At 37.3% G+C, this 24,506-nt stretch overlaps 2 protein-coding genes across 3 annotated transcripts; both read right to left on the bottom strand.

Annotated features, from left to right (window-relative positions):
- Positions 1-72: 72 nt before the first annotated feature.
- Positions 73-8,680, bottom strand: LOC147556321 (ABC1 family protein). 2 transcript variants are annotated; one of them, XM_086664176.1, is made up of 19 exons: positions 8,274-8,680; positions 7,435-7,606; positions 7,105-7,332; positions 6,689-6,775; positions 6,200-6,289; positions 5,974-6,100; positions 5,254-5,354; positions 4,746-4,914; positions 4,462-4,583; positions 4,133-4,261; positions 3,938-4,036; positions 3,714-3,771; positions 3,557-3,632; positions 3,320-3,449; positions 2,866-3,023; positions 2,155-2,227; positions 1,853-2,047; positions 1,626-1,719; positions 73-1,115 (listed from the first exon to the last, which is right to left on the bottom strand). In XM_086664176.1, exons 2-19 carry the CDS (start codon positions 7,507-7,509, stop codon positions 265-267), a joined length of 2,862 nt encoding a protein of 953 aa, XP_086520302.1. In that variant the 5' UTR covers positions 7,510-7,606; positions 8,274-8,680; the 3' UTR covers positions 73-264. The 2 variants fall into 2 exon arrangements, with proteins under 2 accessions (XP_086520302.1, XP_086520303.1); XM_086664177.1 differs by having other exon boundaries at positions 7,435-7,597; positions 8,274-8,555.
- Positions 8,681-21,660: 12,980 nt separating this feature from the next.
- On the bottom strand, positions 21,661-23,537 carry LOC147556322 (large ribosomal subunit protein P3z-like). Its single transcript, XM_086664191.1, has 2 exons — positions 23,159-23,537; positions 21,661-21,962 (listed from the first exon to the last, which is right to left on the bottom strand). The coding sequence occupies exons 1-2, from the start codon at positions 23,354-23,356 to the stop codon at positions 21,798-21,800; spliced, it is 363 nt and encodes a 120-aa protein (XP_086520317.1). The 5' UTR covers positions 23,357-23,537; the 3' UTR covers positions 21,661-21,797.
- Between the last annotated feature and the right edge of the window lie 969 nt (positions 23,538-24,506).

Genomic DNA, 24,506 nt, shown 5'->3' on the forward strand with positions numbered 1-24,506 from the left:
CATTATAGGGTAATCACCAGATTTGGAAGTCAACTGTTAATGTCTATTTGTGACAAAATAAAACATTATATATAGATCACGAAAATGACTTCACATATTTAATCAGCATAATTTCAACAATAACGAATACCACGTGTAGACATTTAAATTACATTTTCTTGTTTTCGTTTAACCTTTTTTTTTGCCGGCTCTTATAATTTCCTTAAAAGTATTATGAATATATAAACAAAAAAAATGCAAAAAGAAGAACGAGAAGAGAGTCTTCTAGTTTCTCGAATTGCCAGCTAAATTTAAATTTAGCTGCATATCTGGCCCTCTTTCACCAGATTTTGAAAATTCTTCTGGAAGAGGGATATTAAGCTCTGAACAAACCAACTGTACAATACTTGCAGTCACAGCCCCAAGTGACATCTTGTTAAGAGTCACAGCAATGGCAAAATTGTTATTTATGTCACAGAACCCTGTCGATCCACCGATACCTGAATGCCCGAAACTACAAATAGTCCCATCTTTCGTACTGAATCTTCTAAACCCTAGCCCAAATTTCCCGTCCGGCAAAACTGCATTTTCATAATCCCCCATGCCTAAGAATGCATCATGAATTTTTGGGTTGCTGAATATCCTCTCAGATTTACTGGTATTTAAATGGCTGTCATCTGATGAAGTTTCATTGCTGATAACACCATTGGAAAGATCACTTTCGTTGCTGTCAATTTCATTATGGGTTTGTTCTGTGCTCTTGGTTGTGTTTTTCGAATATACTAGATCTTTGATTTTGCTGCCTTTCATTTTTTCCTTCGAAGGGAATTTGGGTTTATGCGTGTGACTACCAAGTAATGGTTTGGAAGAAGCTACATGTGGAGGTGGGATTAAGCCGCCGGTAGCAAGAGTCGCATAGTAACGGGCCAATGCTCGAGCCGAGCAATGTCCATTAGCTGCAGGTATGATGGCCCGGCGAATATTTAGGGTATTGAATAGCATGGGTAGGCCAGTGACAATCTGAGCGATGTTTTCTATCTGGAAGCTTGACGGTAGTTCAGGTCGGTTGCCCATCTTCGAGAGATATTTTAGTTGATCCATATCTACTGTAAGAGTTGCGAGTCGAGATTCCACACCTGAGAATAACGGAAAAAAGACGCATGTGAAGAATTCTAGTATAACTACATAGAAAATGTTTAGAATATAGAATGACTCGTAAAACAATTGGCAGTCATATCTACTGAAGTGAACCCGAGAACGTTAGGGCCCCACTGCTTTTCACATGAATAACCTGCTAAAAAAAAGGGATCTTTCGAAGTTGGAAAGTTCTTGTGAGAATTGTTTTTGTTTTAAATTGAAATAAACTAACTTCGCAGCTTTTGTCGACAAGTTTACAAAAATTATGGTGCTTGATGAAAATAAGAGGAAGCACAAACAAAAAAAATATTCGAAGGTCGTTTGCTGTACGAGATGTGCCTAATCGTTCAGAAAATTACGACTAGTATGGTAAGCCTTTAAGGTAAGTATATGTTCCTGTGGATCCTTTTTGCACGTCGGTCCCAAAACAAGAACGATAAATGACAGTTGTGTTACATTATTAATTGTCACTACAAGTAGCTGTGAAGATAAGAGATAGTGGAACTTGCCTGGAGGAATGCCAATATATAGCTCTCCTTCAAGGTTGAGAGGATGAACTATTGCTTCTTCAAGAACCTCCTGAAATTTCTTCCCTGATGCGTGCTACACCATTGAAATCCATCGTAAGTCAAGAAAAGTATAATGGCAGAAAAAATATACCCATTTCAGCTTTCCCCTGCAAATGATCGAAGAATAAAAGAATAACAATTGTACTCAAAATAGAGCAGAATAATACCTCAATAATACCACCACATAGCCAGCCGAAGGACAAATAATGATATAGCTGCTCTTTACCAGGTTCAGTCTCTGGAACTGAAGTAACAATACTCTTCAAACACTCGTCCCAGTCAGACAACAATAAAGGATTCTCTTTCATAATGCCAGCGATTGCATTGTGCAATCCAGAAGTGTGGTTGAGTACATGATGAACCTAAAAGTGAAGAAACAACAAGAAGGAAAAGAAAATGATCTCACAACATTTAATTGGGAATTGGTACTGCAGTAAAGATTATGACAGATTTGATGAGTAATCAAAACCTTTATCAAGTCTTTCCCGTTTTTTCCAAATTCTGGCCAGATGTTCGCGACATTTTCTTCAAGCTTTAGCTTTCTGCAAAAACAAAAACCTCGAATCAGATAATTAAAGCTTCAGGAAATAAAACATACAAAATTGTCCAGGGTTTCATAATAAGTAAAATAACTTCACATAACTAAGAAAACCAACTAGATCTTGATGCGGAATTTACCAATTTTTTGCCCAAATTATTTGAAGAAGCAAGTCCAGTTAAAAAATGACAATGACCAATTGCATGGAGAAATATCTATTGCTAAGTAATACATATTTGAAGTATTTCCTAGTAAATTCAGAAATAAAATGAAATATATAACGAAGGAACAAAACTTTTGTTTTTGGAAAGCCGTTCCCCTCTGTATTCTCCCCAATGAGCATGGTATTTAGGTCTATCTGAAAGTTTTTAATGATATGGCTATTCGTTTTCAAAATTCCAGATATTATGGTAGCTGTTTCCTGCTTTTTTAATATTATGTTGAGAGACAGGAGCAAAGAAAACAGAAAACAACACTTTTTTCTTAAAACTAATACAAGAGAAGAATACACGTCCAAATCAAAACGTCTAAAATCAATACCCACTTGTACAATAACTGACTGTACTTTTAAGTGAGATCAAGTGTTCGGAAACCAGAGACCAAAAACATTCTATTGTTAATGAAAATAGTACTATAACATACCCATTGTCTACCAGTGAATGTATTAATCCTGCTGTGATCCCTTTTGTAACAGAGAAAACAGGAAATAAACTATCAGGCTGTACTGGACGAGGATCATATTTTCCAAGCATACCAGCAGCAGTATCTATTATAACTTTTCCATCTTTGTAGGCACAAACCTGAAAAAGAGAAAGTTCTGTCTTATCAACAAAAACAAGTAGCCAGATTCACGTGGGCAGAACCACAAATTTCTATCGAGAGGGGCTGGTTTATATAGGCTACTCCAATAGATGAACTAAGATGGGTAATAAGTGTGTCTACAAAATTTGAACCTATTAAGATACTTCTAGAGGAAAGACAGCCGGGTTAACCAACTAGTGATTCCGCGACTTCCATCTCAGAAATGGTATAAATTAGCAATTTGAAACAAAAAGGAATTTTGCAACCATATACACAGAGCGACACCGGTATGCACCTGAACTCCAAGTATTTTATCGTCATGCCCAAGATTAATGAGGAGCTGTCTCACTTTAGCTTCCACATCAGAGAGAACAGGTGAGTCATGGATCCATTCTGCATTTGTTGCCGGGCCTCTTTTAATAGTTCTATTGTCCATATAATCAACATCGGAGTAAGCATATAAAACATTATAAAACATTATAAAACAAACAACTGTCTAAATCAGAGTATTGAGATTCACAATTAGACTAACCCTTGAAGAACGGATTCAGCAAATGGTCTCATAATATCCAAGTACACAATGCGAATATTCATGGATGACGAGAGCCCTGAATGCCCAAGTTGATCAATAAACAAATAAAATAGGGAAAAAAAAAGGAAGTTTTGTTGAGGCTAGTGATTATTGAGACCTCGAAGAAGATTAAGAACCCGCATGAATATTACAGCGTCGCCAGGAAAAGCATCAACCTGAAATATAGGATACAAATGTTCTTCAAATTGGACGAAAGCACAGGAAGCTGCTGGGGCAGATACGATAAAGAGTTTAAAGTACAGCAAAAAAATAAAAGCACATGTCATTTTTAAGTAATAACAATATTGGAAACAGAACTCCTTAAGATGGAAGGGGTCCTACAGGATTAAAGTGTGATGCTTCCTTCTTGTTGAGCTTCATCTTTTCTTGGACGACCTTCATACTCTTTGCTCTTTGGTCAGACAAGGATTTTATGTTTTGCTTGAGAGAAAAATGAAAAAAAAAAAAAAAAAAAATCAATACAGAACCTTATTAGTTGACTAGCAATTAGAAGAAGATCAAGTTGTAAGTACTTACAAGGGCTTCGTCTGCTGGTGTGGAAGCACGAAAGAACATATTCGTTACCTCCATAGCCTGCTCTGGTAAGTCGACCCGCAACTTAAGTCCCATCTCCGCAAAAGCAGACAAAAGTGCTACATGGTCCCCCTGTGACAGAAATAGCACAGAAATGTACTCACAAATAAGTATGCTTTTGTAAAAAACCGTTGGTCCATCTAGACAAACAATAGCATAACTATATACGTATATGTGTAACAATATTATACGTATGTAAAGAAAACCTAAAGCAACAACGCTTTTGTCCTCAGTTACAATTGTAGCGACAATCGTGAAAAAGACTAACGAACCTCAGCACATGCCAGAAACATCTTCGCCAAAGCTTGCTTCATAGAGGCTGACACCGACTTTGTAAGTCCAAAGTCAAGCAAAATTGGGCGATGTGGGGGTTCCTTGCTCACAAGAAAATTTCCTACATGAGCAAAGAAGACAGAAAACATAACAATTTCAGAGAAGACAAACCACATCTGGCACATTTGACATGAACTACATTTGAACAATATAGTTTTAACAATAGAAATCCAAGTATCAGTCACAGATATTCACTGACTCTTAAAAATGCTATAGACCATACCAGGATGCGGATCACCATTGAAAAATCCATCAACATATATTTGGTGGGAGTATGCACGAGTTATTTCTTCAAGGAGCTTTTGTTTGTCAACACCAAAAGCATTCAATGACTCTTGATCATTCAAGCGAATTCCATCCATATACTCTAGAACTAGAACCTTTTCGGTTGACTGCCAAAGACAGAAGAAACATATATAGGTCCAGGTACAAAAACAAGTATACGTGGGAAAAAAAGGTGATACATGTACTGCAAGATCTAGAAAAGCATAACAAGTTATGGTCAGTCAACTGTTTGGCCAGGCTTTTAGGTTCAAATTGAAAAATCCACTGGGCTCAGCAGTTACTAATCTCATCCAAGCAAAAGAGGAAGAACTTGACCCATGAAAAATGAAGGCGGACTAAGAACCTATTTGCTCTAGGAGCATAGTAATCTAGCAAGATGGGTTGTTGCTAGTCTTATTTTTGTCTAAATAAAATAAGCAACCAACTTATTGCTTGGAGAATATTACCTGAATAACTTCTGGAATCAAGATATCCACGACATTCTCAGGAATGATGCCCTCTCGGTTGCCTTTGTAATTTAAGTTCTTAGAAACAGTTCTTGTATTCTCTGCAGGTAGCAAATAACAACATTAATAAAATCACAAAGTAAGACTGGAAAACTAAAACCATGTTATGGACTTAGCAAAAGAACTTTGTTGTAATAATAACATACTATACATATAAAATATAGGAGCCTTCATTTACGGAGACCACATTAGTGAGAGGCAAGCAACTTGTTAGGGGCCCACCTGGTCACCTTAATAAGGGGAGTGCTCTTACTTAGACAATAGCCTCTAATTATTAAATTATTATCAATCAAGGATTATAAAATTTCCTAATTATTGAAGTAAAAGATATTCTAAGAGTTCCTAATTACGAAAAGTAGTAGAGGATATTGAGTTTTGATATTAAACAGGATAGTCAAATTAGGAGAGTAAGTATTTGGCAACTATTAGTAGCCCATCTCTGGCTGAATCCTATAAAATGAGGCTGTTGTTATCTTTTATTCGTCAATTGGAATATAAGAACCCTTTTAATTGCAGCTTTGTCTTTCTAATTAGTTTCTTTATTGTTTCCATAGCTCGATTCTACTTTAGTATATGTCTTTTAATAGCTTTCACATTAACTTGGGTCAGTTATATACTTCGAGATCATCCAGCAATTTGTCTCTTAAGTGGTAACCTTACCAGCTTCGTGATTGAAGTCAAGTTCCTTTGGTGCTTCTCTGCACCACTCATCGATCATTGGGTTAAGGTCATATTGTGGTTCTGCCCATGCAATCCAGTCAATTATTGACTTCGCATTCTTCAAGTCCTGTAGAAGAAGTCTTGTCAAAATAAATCACAACCATAAAATGACTGCTAATCTGACGTTCATCATCTCAACCAGATTAAACTTTAGAGCACCCGTTACCTCTAGTATGATTGTCTTAATACCATCATGTTGAACTTTAACAACTACCTGCCTTCCATCATATAGAGTAGCACGATGAACTTGAGCTATCTGCATTTATATTGTAAATCCATCAAGAGTAAGACTTTTCTGCAACTACATGTTTGGGTTAAAGAATATATAGATTGCACATGTTTCCACTCTCATGCTACACTACATAGTCTACATGTGAACACCACGAGCTGGTAGCCACCAATGGCCAGTACAGGCTAAATATGAACATTATTTCACAATCTCCTATTGTTTTTTTTAAATAGTGGTCAATAACATGTTTCATAATTACTGGGGATGATCTAATGAGGAATATATTTCAACTAGCAGACTCTAACTGGCATTTCAATATATCTTCCTTTACAGATTTTGAATTGCACAGGTAGGCCAAGAAGAAGAAGCCTGAGAATTAACCAAGCCCTACTATTTTCATTCTCAAATTCAGCCTCATGACCTTACCGATGCTGTTGCAAGAGGGGTTTCCACAAACGACGAGAAAAGATCACCAACAGGCTTTCCTAACTCTTTCTGTATAGTCCGGCAAACCTGCACAAACAGCAATTGTAGTTAAAAGACTAGCACAATGAAATACTATTTAGTATCTTATAATTCAGACACTGGAAAAAGGGTAATTCATCAACATAAATCTTCTCCGGTTATGTTTTATTTTGACTAAATTACACAATATGGCGTCTATTGAGGTTTGAGGCTACAAATGAACTTAAATACCAACAAAAATAATCAACCACAATTGCTTGATCATATCAAAGTTTAAGGCTACAAGGAACCTATGTCTTTTTACTTGATTACCGATAAATATCAATCACATATTCGCAATAAAATATCCATATTATCTTCAAATCTATAAGAAATACCTCTTTCGATGGACGAGGAGGAAGAGAGTCCTGCAACTGCTTGAGGAGTGTTACATAGGCCTGTGGAAGAACATCTGCACGGGTTGACAAGTACTGTCCTAGTTTCACCCATAACCCTTCCAACTCAACTATCAAGTTGAGAACACGTCTGGCATTACGCTCATGAGTCTTTTCCCATAAAGTGGCTCTTTTAGATTTGCTAATCCATTTCTCTCTCTGCTGCAGTGCCTTCAGTAACAAAGAAAATAGGACCATTAAATACGTCTTCCAGCAACAACAACAAACATAGACTCTTCACGAAGTGAAACACAATCAAGGAACACAACTTACCTTATAGTCGAAGTAAATAATCACTGCAAGTGTGAAGACTTTCAAGCGCCTTCTGTAAATATTTGCCCATCCCATGAGAAGTAGAACGGTTATAAAAGTGGGATAGGAAAAACTTAAGTAGGTGATTATTTGCTATAATTCTTCAATAGAAGTTCTTCGATTTCTGCTCCCCCTATGATCATAACATGACTATGGTCAATTATCTTCAAATAATCAACTACACATATGTTTATCAGTATGGGTGTTTCTGATGAACTCCAAATAAGTACTTGAAAACCTAGATAGAACAAAAACCGGGAAATAGAAGGACAAAAGGAATTCTATATACAAAATAAAGGGTAATGAAAATCCCCAGATAGATTTTTAGACCAATTTTTTGCATTCTATGACCTAACATCACCAAATTCATTGTTTCCAATATATATTCTAACACTCAAAATCAAGAATATAAAAAATAATTCAGAGTTAAGTTTGTGCTTATCACGTTTATCACCAATTCTGCAAACTACTCAAACTGATTAGAAAATCATGGAAATAAAAAACAGAACTTTATAACAACTAACCAACATCCTAATCCTTCCCAAGAAATTTTGAAGTTTTTGGATTTCAACATAGAAAATCTCATAACATTAAACATCCTAAACTTACAAACCATTGTTCCCCAAATCAATCCATTATCGACCAAAAAAAATCGAAATCAAACATTCATAAACCCTAATTGTACCAATTTTGGAATATCATTTATCAAATTCAACCTCAATTCGATGACATAATAAAACATGAATAGAATTTGAAACGTATTAATTGGCACAAAAAAAAGGAAATGAGACGAAGTTAACCTGAAATTTTGAATCGGAAGAATGAAATTGGGGAGGGTTTTTGAAGAACTGTGTGGTTATGAGGTGAGAGTGAAATCAATTTAAGTCAGAAATCGATTCCTCTAAATCCCAACCGATTCAAAATGAGACCTAAATATCAGAAACCAATTTTGCCACAACTACGCGGTAAGGTTAATCTAGACAGTTAATATTTTGTATTTTGGTCCCCTACCAAGAGTAACTCACCAAAATAGCCCCTAAAAGGCTTTCAAAATTGTTTTTTTTTTGGTACTTTAAAGCAATAAAATTCAAACAACACTGAATGGGTATTTGGAGATTCATGGGATGAAAATGAACTCTTTTTAAAAAGAAGTTCAAGAAAAATAAATAATAGGAAAGAGGGCAAGTCATTAGAGGAAAGACATAACAATATCGACTGTGAAGTGGAGACGATAATAACTTACACATAAAATTAAGGTACAAATGTATCTTCTTTTTGACATTAAGAACACTGACACTCATTTTAGTGAAAAGAACTGGAGGCGATAGCCCCATAAGTTAAGAACTCGATCGTGATCCATCACCCGAATCAATTATGGTTAGGCATAATGGCCATTTAACCCAACTTATTGCTACATTAACTACAACCCTTAACAAATTATGTTATGGAAGTAAACCCATGTATATTTTAACTAATTACATACTTGAATAATTCAAGGAGTGTGGTTTGATTTATACAATTACAATTCCATGTGAATTCTTCCTTAGTTGTTCAAGTTGGAATAAATTCCCAAAGAGAGCTACACAAATCTCTTGAAGTTTTTAGTCTCACATCACCTTTTTAAACAGGTTAAGAGACTTTTATTAAAAGAAAATCAAGTAAAATGAACCAAATTCTTTGAAGTTAGTAGTCTCACATCACTTCTTTAAAGTTCGAAAGAGAGACTTTTACGATAGGGAAGGGAATGGAAGGGGGGAAGTAAAGCAAACCAAATCACTAAATTCCCGAAGAAAACCTGGTGTCCGACGCCTGATTGGGACGAGGTTCTTTGCGAGCTTGGGCGAGTTATGGGTATATAATTTTAAAAGTTGTCCACTGGATGGACCCTAATGGTCAATAAGAGGACTTACCGGTCCGCCCAATGCTCGTGGATGCCCGAACCACTCGATTTCCATCCCTAATTGTAATGCACCCGATGATATAATGTCTACTTGCACTATACGCACTATATGATTATAGAGAATGAGTTAAATAAAGTTCTTTAATACAACTGACGATGATTTCTTTAAGGATTCTAGTGTGCACATGATGAAACAGAACTTCCAACAATTTTTATTCCGAAATAAAAAAAGATAAAATTAAAAAAATAAAGGGTAACATTAACAAAAAAATTGGAGACCAAACAAACTGTCGCACAAATTAGAATCAAAACGAACTGCTAAACACTTATGGAGACCAAAACGTCCAATTGATTACAAATTGAAGACCAGGAATTAACCCAAAATGAAACTTCTAAAACTAATTTTTGTCAATATTTACTCCACGACTTAAAGTAACTTATAAAAAAAAATTAATTTAGTAGCTAGGGATTTACTAGATTTCTTTTTTAACAGAGATATGACGGTTCCGCAGAGGCTTCTCCCAGATCTCGAGCAGCTACGTGGCAAGAGTTCAAGGGTTGAAGTATCTTAGTGTTCTGTAAGAGAAGCTCAAATCAAATGGCACACACCTGAGCAGCTCAAGCTTTGATCCGTCGTTAGCTAGAAACTATCGACAGTGGTTAACTTTTTTTACAAATTCCCGCCTGGTTACGTTTCTTCTTTGAGGCATTGTCAGTAAAACTCTCAATATTATTAGTAAATTACATTCGACTCAAACAAAAAGTAGTAATTTATCATCATTTATTTTTGTGAGTTATTTTTCAAATATCCTCCAACTTTGTGACCAACTTCCTGCCTAGCCCCTTACTTTATCAAAAATACCCAGATGGTCTTTCAGTTACCGTTATAATTCTGTTAACTAGTCATCACCTTCTCTCCTCCATCTCATCACCTCTCTCTGCCACCTCATCTTATCGCCACTTCATCGTCTTCACCGGCGAAGGTCGCCAGTCGGCCACTTTTCTGGCCGGCGACCTTCAAACATAAAAAAATAAATTCCTCTCTCCTCTCTAAAATATTTTTTTCTTCTTCTCTCCTCTCTCTAAACAGATCTAGAGAGAGGAGGTTTGTTCACAGACCTTCAAGGTCTGCGAACAGACCTTTGAAGATTTGTTTGTAGCCTTTAAAGGTCTAGGAACAGACCATTGAAGGTCTATTCGCAGACCTTAAAGGTTTGTGAACAAACCTCCTCTCTCTAGATCTGTTTAGAGAGAGAGAGAGGAGAGAAAAACAATTTTTTTTGAGAGATAGAGAGGAGATTTTTTTTATGTTTGAAGGTCGCCGGCCTGCGACCTTCGTCGGTGAAGACGATGAGGTGGTAGAGAGATGTGATGAGATGGAGGAGAGAAGGTGATGACTAGTTAACGGAGTTATAATGGTAACTGAAAAAGAGGGTCATCTAGATATTTTTTATAAAGTATGGAGCTAGTCAGGAAGTTGGTCACAAAATTGGGGGTTGTTTGTGAATAACCCCTTTTTTGTGTTGAAATATCCCTGGTATATATAGGAGTCAAGACAATCTCAAAATACAAAAGTCTACATGGTAGGTGGTAGTTCAAAATCCAAGAAAATGCCAAAACAAACCATGATTGTAACGTTTGTAGTTGCCTTAACCTCTAAGATTCAAGGTTTGGTAGGACCCACTTAAAGATTCTACTTTCATTTTAAATTGGGCAAAGCCTTGAGCCCTTGAGCATCTGTGATTGAATCTTTTATAAAAATTCTAAAAATCTTACGTGTCAAGTGTGAAAAATTGGATCTCTAAAAATTCTCTTTCTTACTTGATCATTTAGAGATACTCGACCTTCTCCAATGCAGTACTTGAGAGAAACTCCAAAACTTATATTTTAATCATAAAATTAAGGACCCTAAAATTAATCGATTTGTTTATGTGACACTTTGAGAACACTCTGAATTTACAGTGTCATCTTAAGGATCTCTACTATAAATCATTTTTTTGTTAAAGTATCTCTACTATAAATTTTGAGACGTCACTTTAGAGATTTACATTGAATTTTGCATTGGAAATGGTTTTTAAAGAGAAATTCTAAAAGATCTTATGTGCAGAGACGGAACCAGGACCCGAAATCGAGGAGGGCCGATATTAAATATTCTTTCAAAAATTGTACTCCAAAGAAAGTTTTGGGTTTACAGTTTTATTTGGATCGAGGAAAACATTGTCGAACTATAACAATTTTGTAACTTTAAATAATTCTTTTCATTTACTTTAGAATTCATTAATGAGGCAAGATTAATTAATGTCATCGATTAAAAAGTGTTAACAAAAATATCAAAATAACAAAAATCTCATAAAAAGATGGTGATGATGCCCAGTTTTGAACTCACGGGCCTCTTGTTGCCAAAGAGGCATAGCTACCGCCCGGCCATTCCTGCTATCTGTTTACTTTGGAGTTTAAACAATATTTAATGACAGAATAGTACTTCTTCATTGGAAATGCAGCCAACCAAGGGGGGGGGCACCTCTTGGCCTGGCTGTAGATACGTCTCTGCTTATCTGCACTCTAAGTTTTAGAGTTTGAGTGTTGCATTGGAGATGCTCTTAAAGAGAAGTGATGTCCTTACACAATCATTTTTTTAACATTCTCAAACTTATTTTGTTTTCACCACCACTATCAATATCTATCTCATCTCTTCTCTCTTTCTCATTGATTGAAACACCAAGGGTTTTAGTCTACTGGTCCAGATGAAGAGGGACCAAGCTATGGTGGTGGACCGGTGGTGGTGGTAGTACTGGAAGGAGAAGAGAATATGACGAAGAAAAAGAATTTTTTTTCATGTGACAAATATGGGGACCAAACCTTCTAGATGATCACAAATTATGGTAAAATTGAAATTAACTCTTATTTTAAATTTTTAATCAACAATTCATTATTAGAGTTTGAGTGTTGCATTGGAGATGCTCTTAAAGAGAAGTGATGTCCTTACACAATCATTTTTTTAACATTCTCAAACTTATTTTTTTTTCACCACCACTATCAATATCTATCTCATCTCTTCTCTCTTTCTCATTGATTGAAACACCAAGGGTTTTAGTCTACTGGTCCAGATGAAGAGGGACCAAGCTATGGTGGTGGACCGGTGGTGGTGGTAGTACTGGAAGGAGAAGAGAATATGACGAAGAAAAAGAATTTTTTTTCATGTGACAAATATGGGGACCAAACCTTCTAGATGATCACAAATTATGGTAAAATTGAAATTAACTCTTATTTTAAATTTTTAATCAACAATTCGTTATTAACAATTTAAACTTAAAATAATTAATATTCATTAGTTAAGTCATTCCAAAATGTTGGAACAATAATCATAATAAATAAATGTGAACTGAGATCCTATATTGGACTTGTGGTGGTTGAGAAAGTATTCTCTCAACTACTAGTCAAATAACCTCAACAAAAAAAAACTACTAGTCAAATAACCTTTTCCTACTAGTCAAATAACCTCAACAATCTTCATAAAAAAAAAATAACCTCAACAAAAAAAAAACTACTAATCAAATATGAGAAAACATATGTAGTTGGACTGAAAAGTAGGACTCAAATGGATTTTTTTTTGTTGAACTAACTTAGAAACTGAAATCTTTTATCCTATACTACTTTTTGTTATAGGAGGGTGCAGACCAACTTTCTGGGTTGCTAGTGATACTGTCTATTTTGACACGCTTAGGTCTCACGATTTAAAAAAAAAAATCACACTAGAAAAGGTTGCTTAATCTCTTAAGAGGAGCACCACACTCCGTCTCTCCACCGATGTGAGATTGTTTTACAATACTTTTTGAATTTTTAGCTATAATCCTTTTTTTAGGGTTAGGAAATTGAAATAAATTATGAAAAATTGGTAGTTCCGACAAAATAACTTATGAAATTTTTTTAGCTATAAGTCTTCTTTTTAGGGTTAGGTAATTGAAATAATATATGAATTTTTTTTAATTACAAGTCTTTTTTTTAAGAAGAGCTCCACATTATGTCCCTCCACCGATGTGAGATTGTTTTACAACACTTTTTGAATATTTAGCTATAAGTATTTTTTTAAGGTTAGGTAATTGAAATAAATTATGATAAATTGGTAGTTCCGACCAAAATAATTTGTCCTAGTGACCAATAAACCCACTAAAATATCAATATGTTCCAGTGGCAAATAAAACACTAGAATATCAATTTATTCTAGAGCTAAAAAACCACTAGAGTATCAATGTAGTCTTCAACAACTGTTTCGCTCATTGATTGTGCTAAAGGAGATGTCCTTCGGGCAAAGATGCAATGCGAGCAATTTGTCGGATAGGACAATTGAAGAAGAAGATCATCAAGTCCGGACGATTTAGGGGTCGTGGTGTTTAGCTAGAAACCAACTATGATCGTCGAATTACGAAGTAATTCGTGGCTAACTTTGATCGGATCCTACATCGGGTTACACATAAGAATGTCTATTTGTCGGATGATATGACTAGTGGGATGAGACATATAATCATGGGAGATTCCCACAAATATGTCTTATAGGCCTGAAAGAAGTTTAGGCAAAGATAACACAAAAGACCCAAAAGAAGGGTATTTGGGCCGGGCATCAAAGGAGGTGATTTGGGACCCAAAAAGGCACGGTCAAGCTTGGCCATGTGGCCCTATAGGGACCGGCCAGATCTGCCCAAGATGGGCTTGATATGGTCGACTTATAGTAAGGGAATTCGAAAATGGAAACTAGTTCAATTTTCGACTATTTCCTTAATCTTATTCAAAATGATTTTTTGGGAAACCTAATTAGGGTGGGACTCTAACTAGGGTTCTATATAATGTCTCTTAGGGACTTGAATAAGGTGCGAAATTTCTCAAGAAGCTTTCTTACTCTACAACATCAAGTAGCGAGAGAAAGAGAGATAATTCTCAAGCTATCTAACTAGTAAAAAAAGAAATTCTTCTAATCAAACCACCATTGGAGTTCTAGCTAGCTACAAGGTGGGAGATCAGATTGATCATTCGGGTGTCTTGAGTAGAGGAGCAACACTTGGAGTTCTTGATCTTCGTATTCGATTGGAAAGGTTCGAGGGAAAACTAGCGATTAAGGTAATCTCTAAACTCTTAATTAATTATTAGCTTATGCATGTAATCCTGGGAATACTAGTGTTAGACATGAGATGTACGAGATTTCACTTAGAACACTAGTAGACACCACAACTCAACAGTGGCATTAGAGCCTCTTGCAAATAGCTAATTTTTGCTAAGTTTCGGACTAATCCATGATTGATTAGCTAGATAGTTATGTCTAAAAGTGTTTTAGGCTTCAATTTGACGATTTTGAATGTAATTTAAAAGTTCTCAGATTGATTTTCAAAGTTGATGATTGAAACGAGTTTCAAAAGATTCGATTTTGATTAATTTCGGTATTGAAAAGTGTTCTCAAAAGTATTGTTTTTCATTGATTTTTAGAAATCGTTTGAAACCAGTGTTTGGGTTTTTAGAAGTTTTTAAATACATGGGGAAAACAACTTTAGAAGCACAAGAAAAAAAAATTGGAAGCCGGATGCAACTTAGAAGTTGCTAAAAATTGGTCGTGACGCGTCTAGGACACGTCCAGCAGTCGCGTGTAAGGTCTCGGCCTTCCTGGCCGAGGCCGTTCCAGACTTGGAGTCCGGAAACACAGGAAACTCGGTTCTTGGTCGCGTCCGAGACGCGACCAGACAATACCGAAACGATAACATGCTTTTAGGAGCTCCCAACTGACGCGTCTGGGTTGCTCCTGGTAATCCAAGCACGTCTCGGACGTCTGGAAGCTTCCACCAGACGTATTAGGATGTGTCTAAAGTGCCCTAGGCATCTCGGTCGAGGACCGAGATAGCCCTAGGGCTTCGCCCATAGGCCAGACGCATCTAGGATGCCTTTGGACTGAGCCATAGGTCAGCGTCCTGACCTAGTCTCAGGACGCGTCCTTATCATGGGTCGAGACGGAGATGCGTCTAGACGCGTCTGGTCTCGACCAAAACGTGTTGCGCACAATCCTATGCACTAGACCTTGAGCCAAGCCGAGCATGGGTCGGACCCATGGACCACCCAAGTCTCTTTTGGGTCGGACCACCATGTTGGGCTTTGACCTTAGGGTCTTGGGCCTTGACCCATAGTTGTCCCGGGTTATTCCGAATTTGACTAGGTCCATGGGCTGAAGTTTTACGGGTCTTGACCCGAGTGGGAGTTTTTCTGACGAAAGTCTAACTTTTCTCCTGGTCTCACCCAAATATTATCGAAATTGTGTTGGGCCACCCGAAGGCCCGAACCAGGTTTTTCTTAAAATTGATTTGGGAAATCATTAAGAGTCAAACCATATTTTTCCGAAATTGACCCAGGCTCTTCAAAAGCCCAAACGGAGTTTTTGTTGAACTTGATTCTAGAAATCATAAAAGATAAAACCGGAACACAACATTAGTCGAATTTTTTGAATTTAGACTTAAGGTCCGTAATGTGACATAGAGGTGTCGATAAAAGTATCTTCCGGGTGATCATGCTTATATAATTGTTAGCCTTGAATATTATATGAATGCATGTGATGTGAATGCGGAAACTAGTATGTGAAGGATATAATGCCTGAAGTCTGAAGGAATGGTATCCTTCCGAAGGAGTGTCCTTCGACCAAGGATGCAATGCGTGCAATTTGGCTAATAGGATCTTAATGACCTTACTCGGAAGATCATTAGTCCGGTCCAATTAGGGGTCGTAATGCTTAGCTGGAAGCCAACTACGATCGTCGAATCAAGGAGTTGATTCGCGGCTAACATAGACCGGATCCTACAAGGGTTACACATCAGAGTAATGATTTGAATGGAGAGAATTGACTAGAGAAAGAATGGCAAATAAGTGGATTGGATCCATTATTGGTAAGGAGTTGATTCGCGGCTAACATAGACCGGATCCTACAAGGGTTACACAACAGAGTAGTGATTTGAACGGAGAGAATTGACTAGATGGATAATGGCAAATAAGTGGATTGGATCCCTTATTGGTAAGTCCTGAAAGATTCGGAGAAGTCCGAAGAGATAAACATGTCTGGGCCCAAAAGGGAGGCCCGGAATGGCTTTAGGGAGGCCGGCCATGTGATGGCCGGCCCAGGCAATAGGGCCGGCCATGTGATGGCCGGCTAGGCCCTAAGTGGGCCGGCCAAGGAAGCCCATAAAGGGCTATGTTGGCCGGCCAACTTAAGTGACCCAATGGAGGGTATTTTGGGTGTTGCCTAATAATTAGGTTTATGGAATCCTAGTCTGAGTCTAATACCTCTTCTAGGGATTTCTATATATACCTAATTATACAACCTAAAGAGACACACAACTGAGAGGCAATTCATAGACAGAATTGTAAGTGTCTGAAAGAGTTTCAGAATATACATCTCAGAGAGAGAGAGAGAAAAGGAGTTTTCTCAAATATCTAGTCAAGAAGAAGGAGTTCTTCATCTCAACCTTCAAGAAGGTCCTAGCTGACTGAAAGGAGGGAGTTCAAGTCATTACTCGGTGTCTCAAGTAGAGGAGCTACACTTGGAGCTCTTATCTTCCGAATACTGGTCGGAATTTAGTTCGTGGGAAAGCGATTAAGAGGTAATCATCTTTCCAATCTAGTTCATTGGTATGTTCATGTATAGATCCTGGAAACTAGTGTTAAACATATGATGTTTGAGATTCCGCTACCAACACTAGACAATTAGGTGTATGAGATACACTAGGTTATTCCCCTTCAGTATGGCCATAGAAAGTTATTTCTTACATTCTTGTTTTAAGCACGGATTGGTGCAATTTGTAATAATTTTAATTTCAAGTATATATGATCTGCATATCGTTTGAGTCTTATAATTAGAGTTTAGGGTCTATGAGTCCATTGAAGAAACTCAAGGATGGAAATCCTAATTCGAGTGGCAAAAATCAATAGAAGTTTCAAAGATGGCGATCTTGGTGAACCAAAAGGCGAAACAAGAAGAAATCATAAGAAGATTAGATCTTTTAGGACTAGGGGCCCTACTAGGATCCATATGTGTTTGATTTATTTCTCGCGCGCATTTACTTATTTATTTACGCTTTATGTCGTGGATGTTAGTTAGGCTAAATAGTTCATTATAACACATACCAGACTAAGCGTAAAACTCCCTAAAAGGTAATTTTGAGAAAAATGTCCACCCAGACTAAGACACCCTTTGCGCCCTTGATCATGAATGGTAGGTCGGGCTTCACAGAGTGTCTCCTTTATCTTGGGACAATACGGGTAGACTCATGGCAGGGGTTTACACGTCTAAATGGTTTTTCTCAACGAGATGAGCAAAAGAGTTCTGGATACTCGAGGCAAAAGGATAGATTAGGCATTCATTAATGCAATCTATGTTAACTCATTATGATGGCAATTAATTTACAAATCTGATCTTTTTTTTTCCTGTTAATATTTATATAGCTTCTTATCTAGTGCCTGATCATCTGATGAACAATTTAAATGAACAGGCAACTGAAGTTGAAGAGGGTGAACAGATCATTCACATGAATTTACTTCCTAATTTCTAGTTTTTTATTTTGTTATTAAATGTATATATTAAGTAATTTAAGTTACATTCAAAGTAATTTTCCAATAAATTGAGATCTTTAGTTATGTTTAGGCATTTTGTTATTAAACCTTCCTTAATGGTCCGACAACAAAAATGGTCATGGACGGGCCTTTTCCCCAAGTAAATTCCGTTTAGTCCGATGGTCCGAGCGATCATTGATGACATGTGTTCGTTCTGCCCGGGCCGGGAGGGTGGTTGTCCGCAGACTGCCCGTCCGGTCCGATTCCAACCCCTACACTCGGGTCAAGTATTTCAGAAATTTTGTCAATATTCAAATCTTCGTAACGTTTATGTATTGTATTGTACTTGATGATCCATATATTGGTCGTCAGTTGACCGAGTCAATAAGTCAAAGAAAGAGAACCAATAAGTCAATATGTGTCCGAGTCAGCAGGGAGGCGAATTCGAAAGAGCTCTGTCACCTAAGCCTAGAACTAGGAGGTAGGCACAAGTGTCCTAGGCACCTTCAAACCCTGCTTTGCCTCTTAAACCAACCAGGTTAGCCCTAGTCACAGTCTTGTCTTCAGACCTTTGGTAGTAAGGAAGGTTTGCGGAGATCAACTCGGCCATTAAGCCCATCTTGCCTCAAGGTATGGGAAGGTGAATCTGAGTTTCGGTGTCCCAACCTAACGCCTGACATGACTTAAGTCTGGGGCACAAAAACCAAGCAACGTGGAAAGCAAGAATATGCCGAAAAGCAAATTTCCACAAATTATCTACAACATCAGCAATAAGATCTATCGAATACAAAACATATACAAATAAGGAAACATATCCTTATTACGACTGCAAAAGCGTGGCTTTAGCTAAGTCGGTGGATCCTCACTATCTCGCCTCAGACGCGCGACACAGTCGACCAACCGAACCTATATAAAGCAACAGATTTGCCCTAATCAAGCATGCAAGGCTCAATATCTAAACTAAAATTTTAAAATCAACTATTTAACAGCGAAAACACCTTACTAACTTGATCGTCAACGAGGTTTCTGAGTTTTTTGCAGGTTTTGCCCCGGAGTAACGAAAGTGTAATTCACTTTTGGCTCGCTGAATATTTATACCCTGAGTGATAACCTAAAAGCCAAATTTAGAACCATTTCGAGACCATCATGTTTACGGAGGAAGATCTAGCGTCAAAAATTGCGCACTTGAAGGAAGATAAAAGACGTGACACAAAGAACATGTCGCTTATGCAATATGCTCAACCCTCTGCGAAGGAGGTTGTTCGCCACCACGGTAGTGGGCTCAACCCCCTTCATGGCAGCCAATAAACATCCTGAAGAAATGGACCAATTGAGGAAGTCTAAAGTGGCGGAGAGAAAAAGGGAAACAATCTAGTCCCTCCCTGTGAAGGAGCTTGTTCGCCACCACGGTAGTGGGCTCTATCCCCTTCATGGGAGCCAATAAAGATCCTGAAAAGGCAGGAAGCTCTAAAAAGAAAAAAGAAGCAGGAATGCCTGAAAAGGGGTAGGAAGAGTTGCTATCATGGTTAAATACGAAGGGGGCGAAACCCCCCAATCCAGAGTTGGAACCCAATAAAGAGAAGACGAAACCTTCCCTAGATGCCCTAGTCACACATTAACTAGGGTAACTGGCCAAGAAAGTCTCCACGAAGGAAACATCTTTGCAGGGGAGATTCGCCCCGCCTCTCCTCAACTTGGAGATACTGGGGGTTGAGCGACCCTAAGATTGCAAATGCCCCGCCTTGGAAACTTGTGATAGCTCAGGGGACCTAGATGTTTTTCTCCAAAACTATGTTGGCTAATAAATCTAGTTACAATTGATGGATCGATCATGTGGCGGGATTTCCCCATTGTTGTAAAAGGTGGCGCCAGGTTCTGGAATGTCACGCTCTCGTCCAATTTATAAAATTATTCGACGAACTCGCTTCAGCCTTTTGCACTTCACTCCAAGGCAATAAGGTACCCGCAAAAAGCTTGGAGGACCTGTTCAACATTGCCCAGAACAAAAGTGAATCGTTGAAAAGTTTTTGGCAGAGGTTCCAGGATGAGATGGTCCAAATTCTGCGACAAGACGTGGAACTTACTAGGGTAGCCTTGAAAAGAATGTTGCAACAAGATAAAGTACTAGAGGATACTTGTTTGTAAGAAAGAGTAGCTTCGGAGAAGAGAAAGATAGGAAGATCTCTCTCATTTTGAATGAATGAGATCTCGCTCGCATAGTTAGGTTTGATGTTATTACTTCGTTAGAAAATTATGTTTCTTTCTCTAGTCTTGATCTCTTAAATTTTAATTGTTGGGCAAAAGATCTTCCTCCTTGAACTCATACTTGTTTGTTCATTTCACTTTTGTCTGGATCTTCAGACTATATCATCTTTTAAAGGTTTTAGATCCCATGATCTTTTAGAAATTTCTTCTTCTTGTCTTAATATGTATGCAGTTGGATGTATTTTGATCCTAGATATATTGTGTTTTGTTGGAGATGAAGCATAAGTTAATGGGTATTGCTTCTGGTTTCCCTGAACTAGTTCATCTTCATCTTATTGTTACTTTATCACTTTCGAACATGAGGGTTCATTCTAATTATGATGAGTTTACTTCTATAGATGCTAGAATTAGTCGTTTATCCTCTAAAGACTTGTTTCGTGAACCTCCATTACTTGAAGAATTGGTTGATATTTGTCAAAACATTAGAGATTTTGGGTATTTATAAGAAATTTTCAATTCAAAATGCCAAATTGTTTGTTTTACAAATATAATCTCGTGAAGGTCCGCAATGACGGCTTCTCATACATCGAAGAAGATAGAACGGACATATGAGAGTTAATTTTAAAGGAAGGATAGTAAGGAAAACGAAAAAAATCAACTGTTAAAGTTTACTGACAGTTTAAGAATATGAGATCATTTTTGAATTTATGCAAAATAGGAGACCGAGAAGGAAGCAGGTGAAAAAGTAGAGGGTAAAAAAAATAACTGTAACGTATTATGAACTGACATTTAGGTAGTTTCGTAAGTGTAACAAAAATTACGAAATCTCTAGAAAGAGAAAGAAAACCCTAAAAAAGAATGATCATTTCTATTCATACCGTGTTACAACAAATATATTGTGTTGTGTTTATTCACAATGTGTATTAGTCCTGGTTATAACATACTACAGGAGAATTAAAACATGAGTTAGAAAGAAAAACGATTTTGTGCTCAAGTTGAATACAATTTAGATACCTCTAGCTAGATCTTATATACTAATCAAAATTGGTCTCTTCACTTGTAACCAAGGTTTCTGATTGATATTTTAATGATCATGAGTTAATGATAATGTAATTTCAAACAATAGCCACCAAATTAAGGTTTTGCTAGTTGAGAAAATTCTAAAGGGACTCAAAAAAAGCCAAATTAGTAGTACATAATTTTCTGAAGGCACACCTTTTTTACTATTCTTTTCTCCACACTACTTTTTCCAAGGGTTAAAAAGATTTATCTATTGTCCAATTTTAATATCTTGAAATATCTAAATGGAGCATGCCTATTACTCACTTGTTCCAATGTTGTGTCTTATTTTGTGTGAGAAAATTCTTCAACACTAGAAATTTAGGGCAGCAACTACCACACATATGTCAAATGGGACCATGAATTGTCAAGAACTAGTAGTTGCCAAGAGAGAACACATTCCATAACATGCAAGAAAGTTTAACAGCCAACTGAAGTTATCAAATATATGTCAAAACAAACCCTAATATATATTAAACCATCTTAAAACAAATTAACAATCTAAATGATCATTCATGAATTCACTCTTTAGAGAGACGGGGAGAGAGGGCTTAATAGCAAACTAGAGTTATATAAAATAATTAAACTAATCAAAGAGGGAGAAACCCATGTCATCATCACTCTCCTCTTTCTCTTCCTTCTTTTCCTCAGCTGCAGGTGCTTCAGCAGCAGCGGCTCCGCCGGAACTTCCACCTCCAGCAGCTGCTCCACCAACGAAAGCACCACCGCCTCCACCTCCTCCAATGATCACCTGAGATATAAACATCATAGATCAAAATATTTAATACACCAATATAAAACTGGGAGAAGATAAGAATGCACACAAGGAAGCACATATTATAGGACAGAGCATAAAGAATTCCTGGAAAATATACAGTTTGAATAAAAAAGCAAACATCTAGTCCCATCTCAACAATCACAGCAGTGCTCGAATGATTTCGACAGTGAATCTAATGGTCAAACATATATATATATATATATATTGGGATCGTCTCTAGGTGCTCCTACTTTTATCTCAAACCCGCTTCCTATCTTTGCACCCACGAACTAGGCAAGTACGAAGGCACTAGGATAGGGCCTAATCCGTGCCCTCTTACTGCCTGGTCCTTTCGCCTCAAACACGCTTCCCATCTTTGCACCCCACGAACTAGGTAAGTACGAAGGCACCCGGATAGGACCTAATTCGTGGGGGCTTGAATAGCACTGACTGAGGATAGTCCGAGTGCCCTCGTACTGCCTGGTCCTTTCGCCTCAAACCCGCTTTTTATCTTTGCACCCCACGAACTAGGCAAGTACGAAGGCACTCGGATAGGACCTAATCCATGCTGGGCTTGAACAGCACTGCCTGAGGCCGGTCCAAGTGCCCTCGTACTTCCTGGTCCTTTGGCCTCGGACTGGCGCCTTCAGAGTCATAATATATATATATATACACACATTATTATACATACTAAGTAGCACATCATACCATGATTCAGAACAGAAATCAAATTATTTTCAGTCATAAATCTTGACAACACAAATTCAAATCAATTAACAAATTTTAACTTCCGAAGATACATCATTAGTTAACTATTAAGTTTAGCATCTTATCCAAATATTATTTATAAGATTGTTCAACCAAATCTTAGCTATTTAATCGATCAAATGAATGAATGAACAAAAATTAGGTAATCAGTATAAAACTAAGCAAACACAACATAGCAACCTATGATTTTTTTGGTGATCTATACAACTAATAGTTATTAAAATCGAAGGAAGAACAAAAGTGGACGATTTAATTTGAATAACATACTTTTCAACATAAAAATTAGGGCTTTATTACAATTGAACATGCGAAATCAAATCTTGAGAGTTTAATTTGAAGATCTCAGACATTACTGAAATAGATAGAGAAAAAAGCTAGATTTAACTCCTGATCTAGAGATATAGAAAGAGACGATCTATTACCTGGAAAACGGCAGATGATGGAGAGATCAAGGAAAAGGAAGATTGAACTCCACCAGAAGAATCCTTAGAGAGAGATTCTTGAACTAATTTCCTCTGCAACTGGTAGGTTGATTCAGCAGATGCTTCAACATCACCAGATACTTGCTTTCCAGTCCATTGGTTGCCGGAGCTCTTGCAAACGAAGGTAAAAACTCCCATCTTCTCTCTCTACGAAAAACGCTTGTTTACTTTTCTGAAAACCCTAATTTTCTGATGGAGAGCCACCCCCTCCAAACCTTTTATAGGCAACTAAAAACCCTAACAATAGAAAAATTAGGAACCGAACCGGCTCAAGAAACCCTAATTACTAGGATTCCGGATCCGGGTACTTCGATATTGTATAGGAATTAATAGAACTCAGGACTTTTTATTAGGGTTATTTTTAATATGGCCCTTAGTTTATGGCTTGCTTCCTGCTTGGACCTCTATATTTCTGTCAAATATTCAGATAGCCTCATTTCTTACTTCCGTCGGGATTGTTAAGTTTATAAAGTCCTTGTGGGAAACAAGAATATTTTCAGAGGTACAAATTTTTAAAACCAACACCACCACCATTTCTGTCCCTTTTTTCTCTATCTCTTCTCCCGCCTAAATCACTATTTCTTCCTTTCTTTCTCTAAAGTTGTAACTTCCTCCATCCCTCTCTTTCTCTCTCTCGATTTGACTGTTCAGACAAAAGGGTAGGGTTACAGGCGAAACCCTTAAAACCTCGAGAAAGAAACCTTTTTCGAGGATTTCAAACCCTCGATCAAGGGTCACAAAACCGTCTAAGACGAAGGGAGTTTCTACGAAGGGAACCCTTCGCTTCAGTGGAACAGTGAGATTGAGAAAGAGGGAGAGAAATTAAGTTAAAGTTTGAGAGAGAGAGAAAGGAAGTTTGAGAGAAAGAAAGGGAGAGAAAAAAAAATGATGGTGGTGGTGATTAGAGGTGACATCGGAGGTGATGGACGAAAGATGGGAGAGAAACATTTGCAGAAGAAAAAATTCGTTGGCAATGGCAATTTGGTGACGACTCTCAACGGCATGGAAAGAAATAGTAGTAGGATTGGGGAAAACAAAGAAAAGCATAAAGAAATTGAAATTTTCTACTCAAAATTTTGTACCTTAGAAAATATTTTTGTTTCCCCATTGTGGTGTCCTTTTATAATGATTTTCGAATGATAAAAATGGTTGGGGTGTTGGGGAATAAGGAGTAAGTCAATCCTAATGAACTTATGGAGCATATTTATTTTTTAGCTTGAAAGTCAACGTGATTGAACTTTGCCCTTTCATCTTCTGATCACCTTTACTGCCACAACTTCCAATCATC

This window comes from Eschscholzia californica, unplaced genomic scaffold, assembly GCF_041429995.1.
Source record: "Eschscholzia californica isolate CP2 unplaced genomic scaffold, dmEscCali1.0.p SCAF_2, whole genome shotgun sequence".
Taxonomy (NCBI): Eukaryota; Viridiplantae; Streptophyta; class Magnoliopsida; order Ranunculales; family Papaveraceae; genus Eschscholzia; species Eschscholzia californica.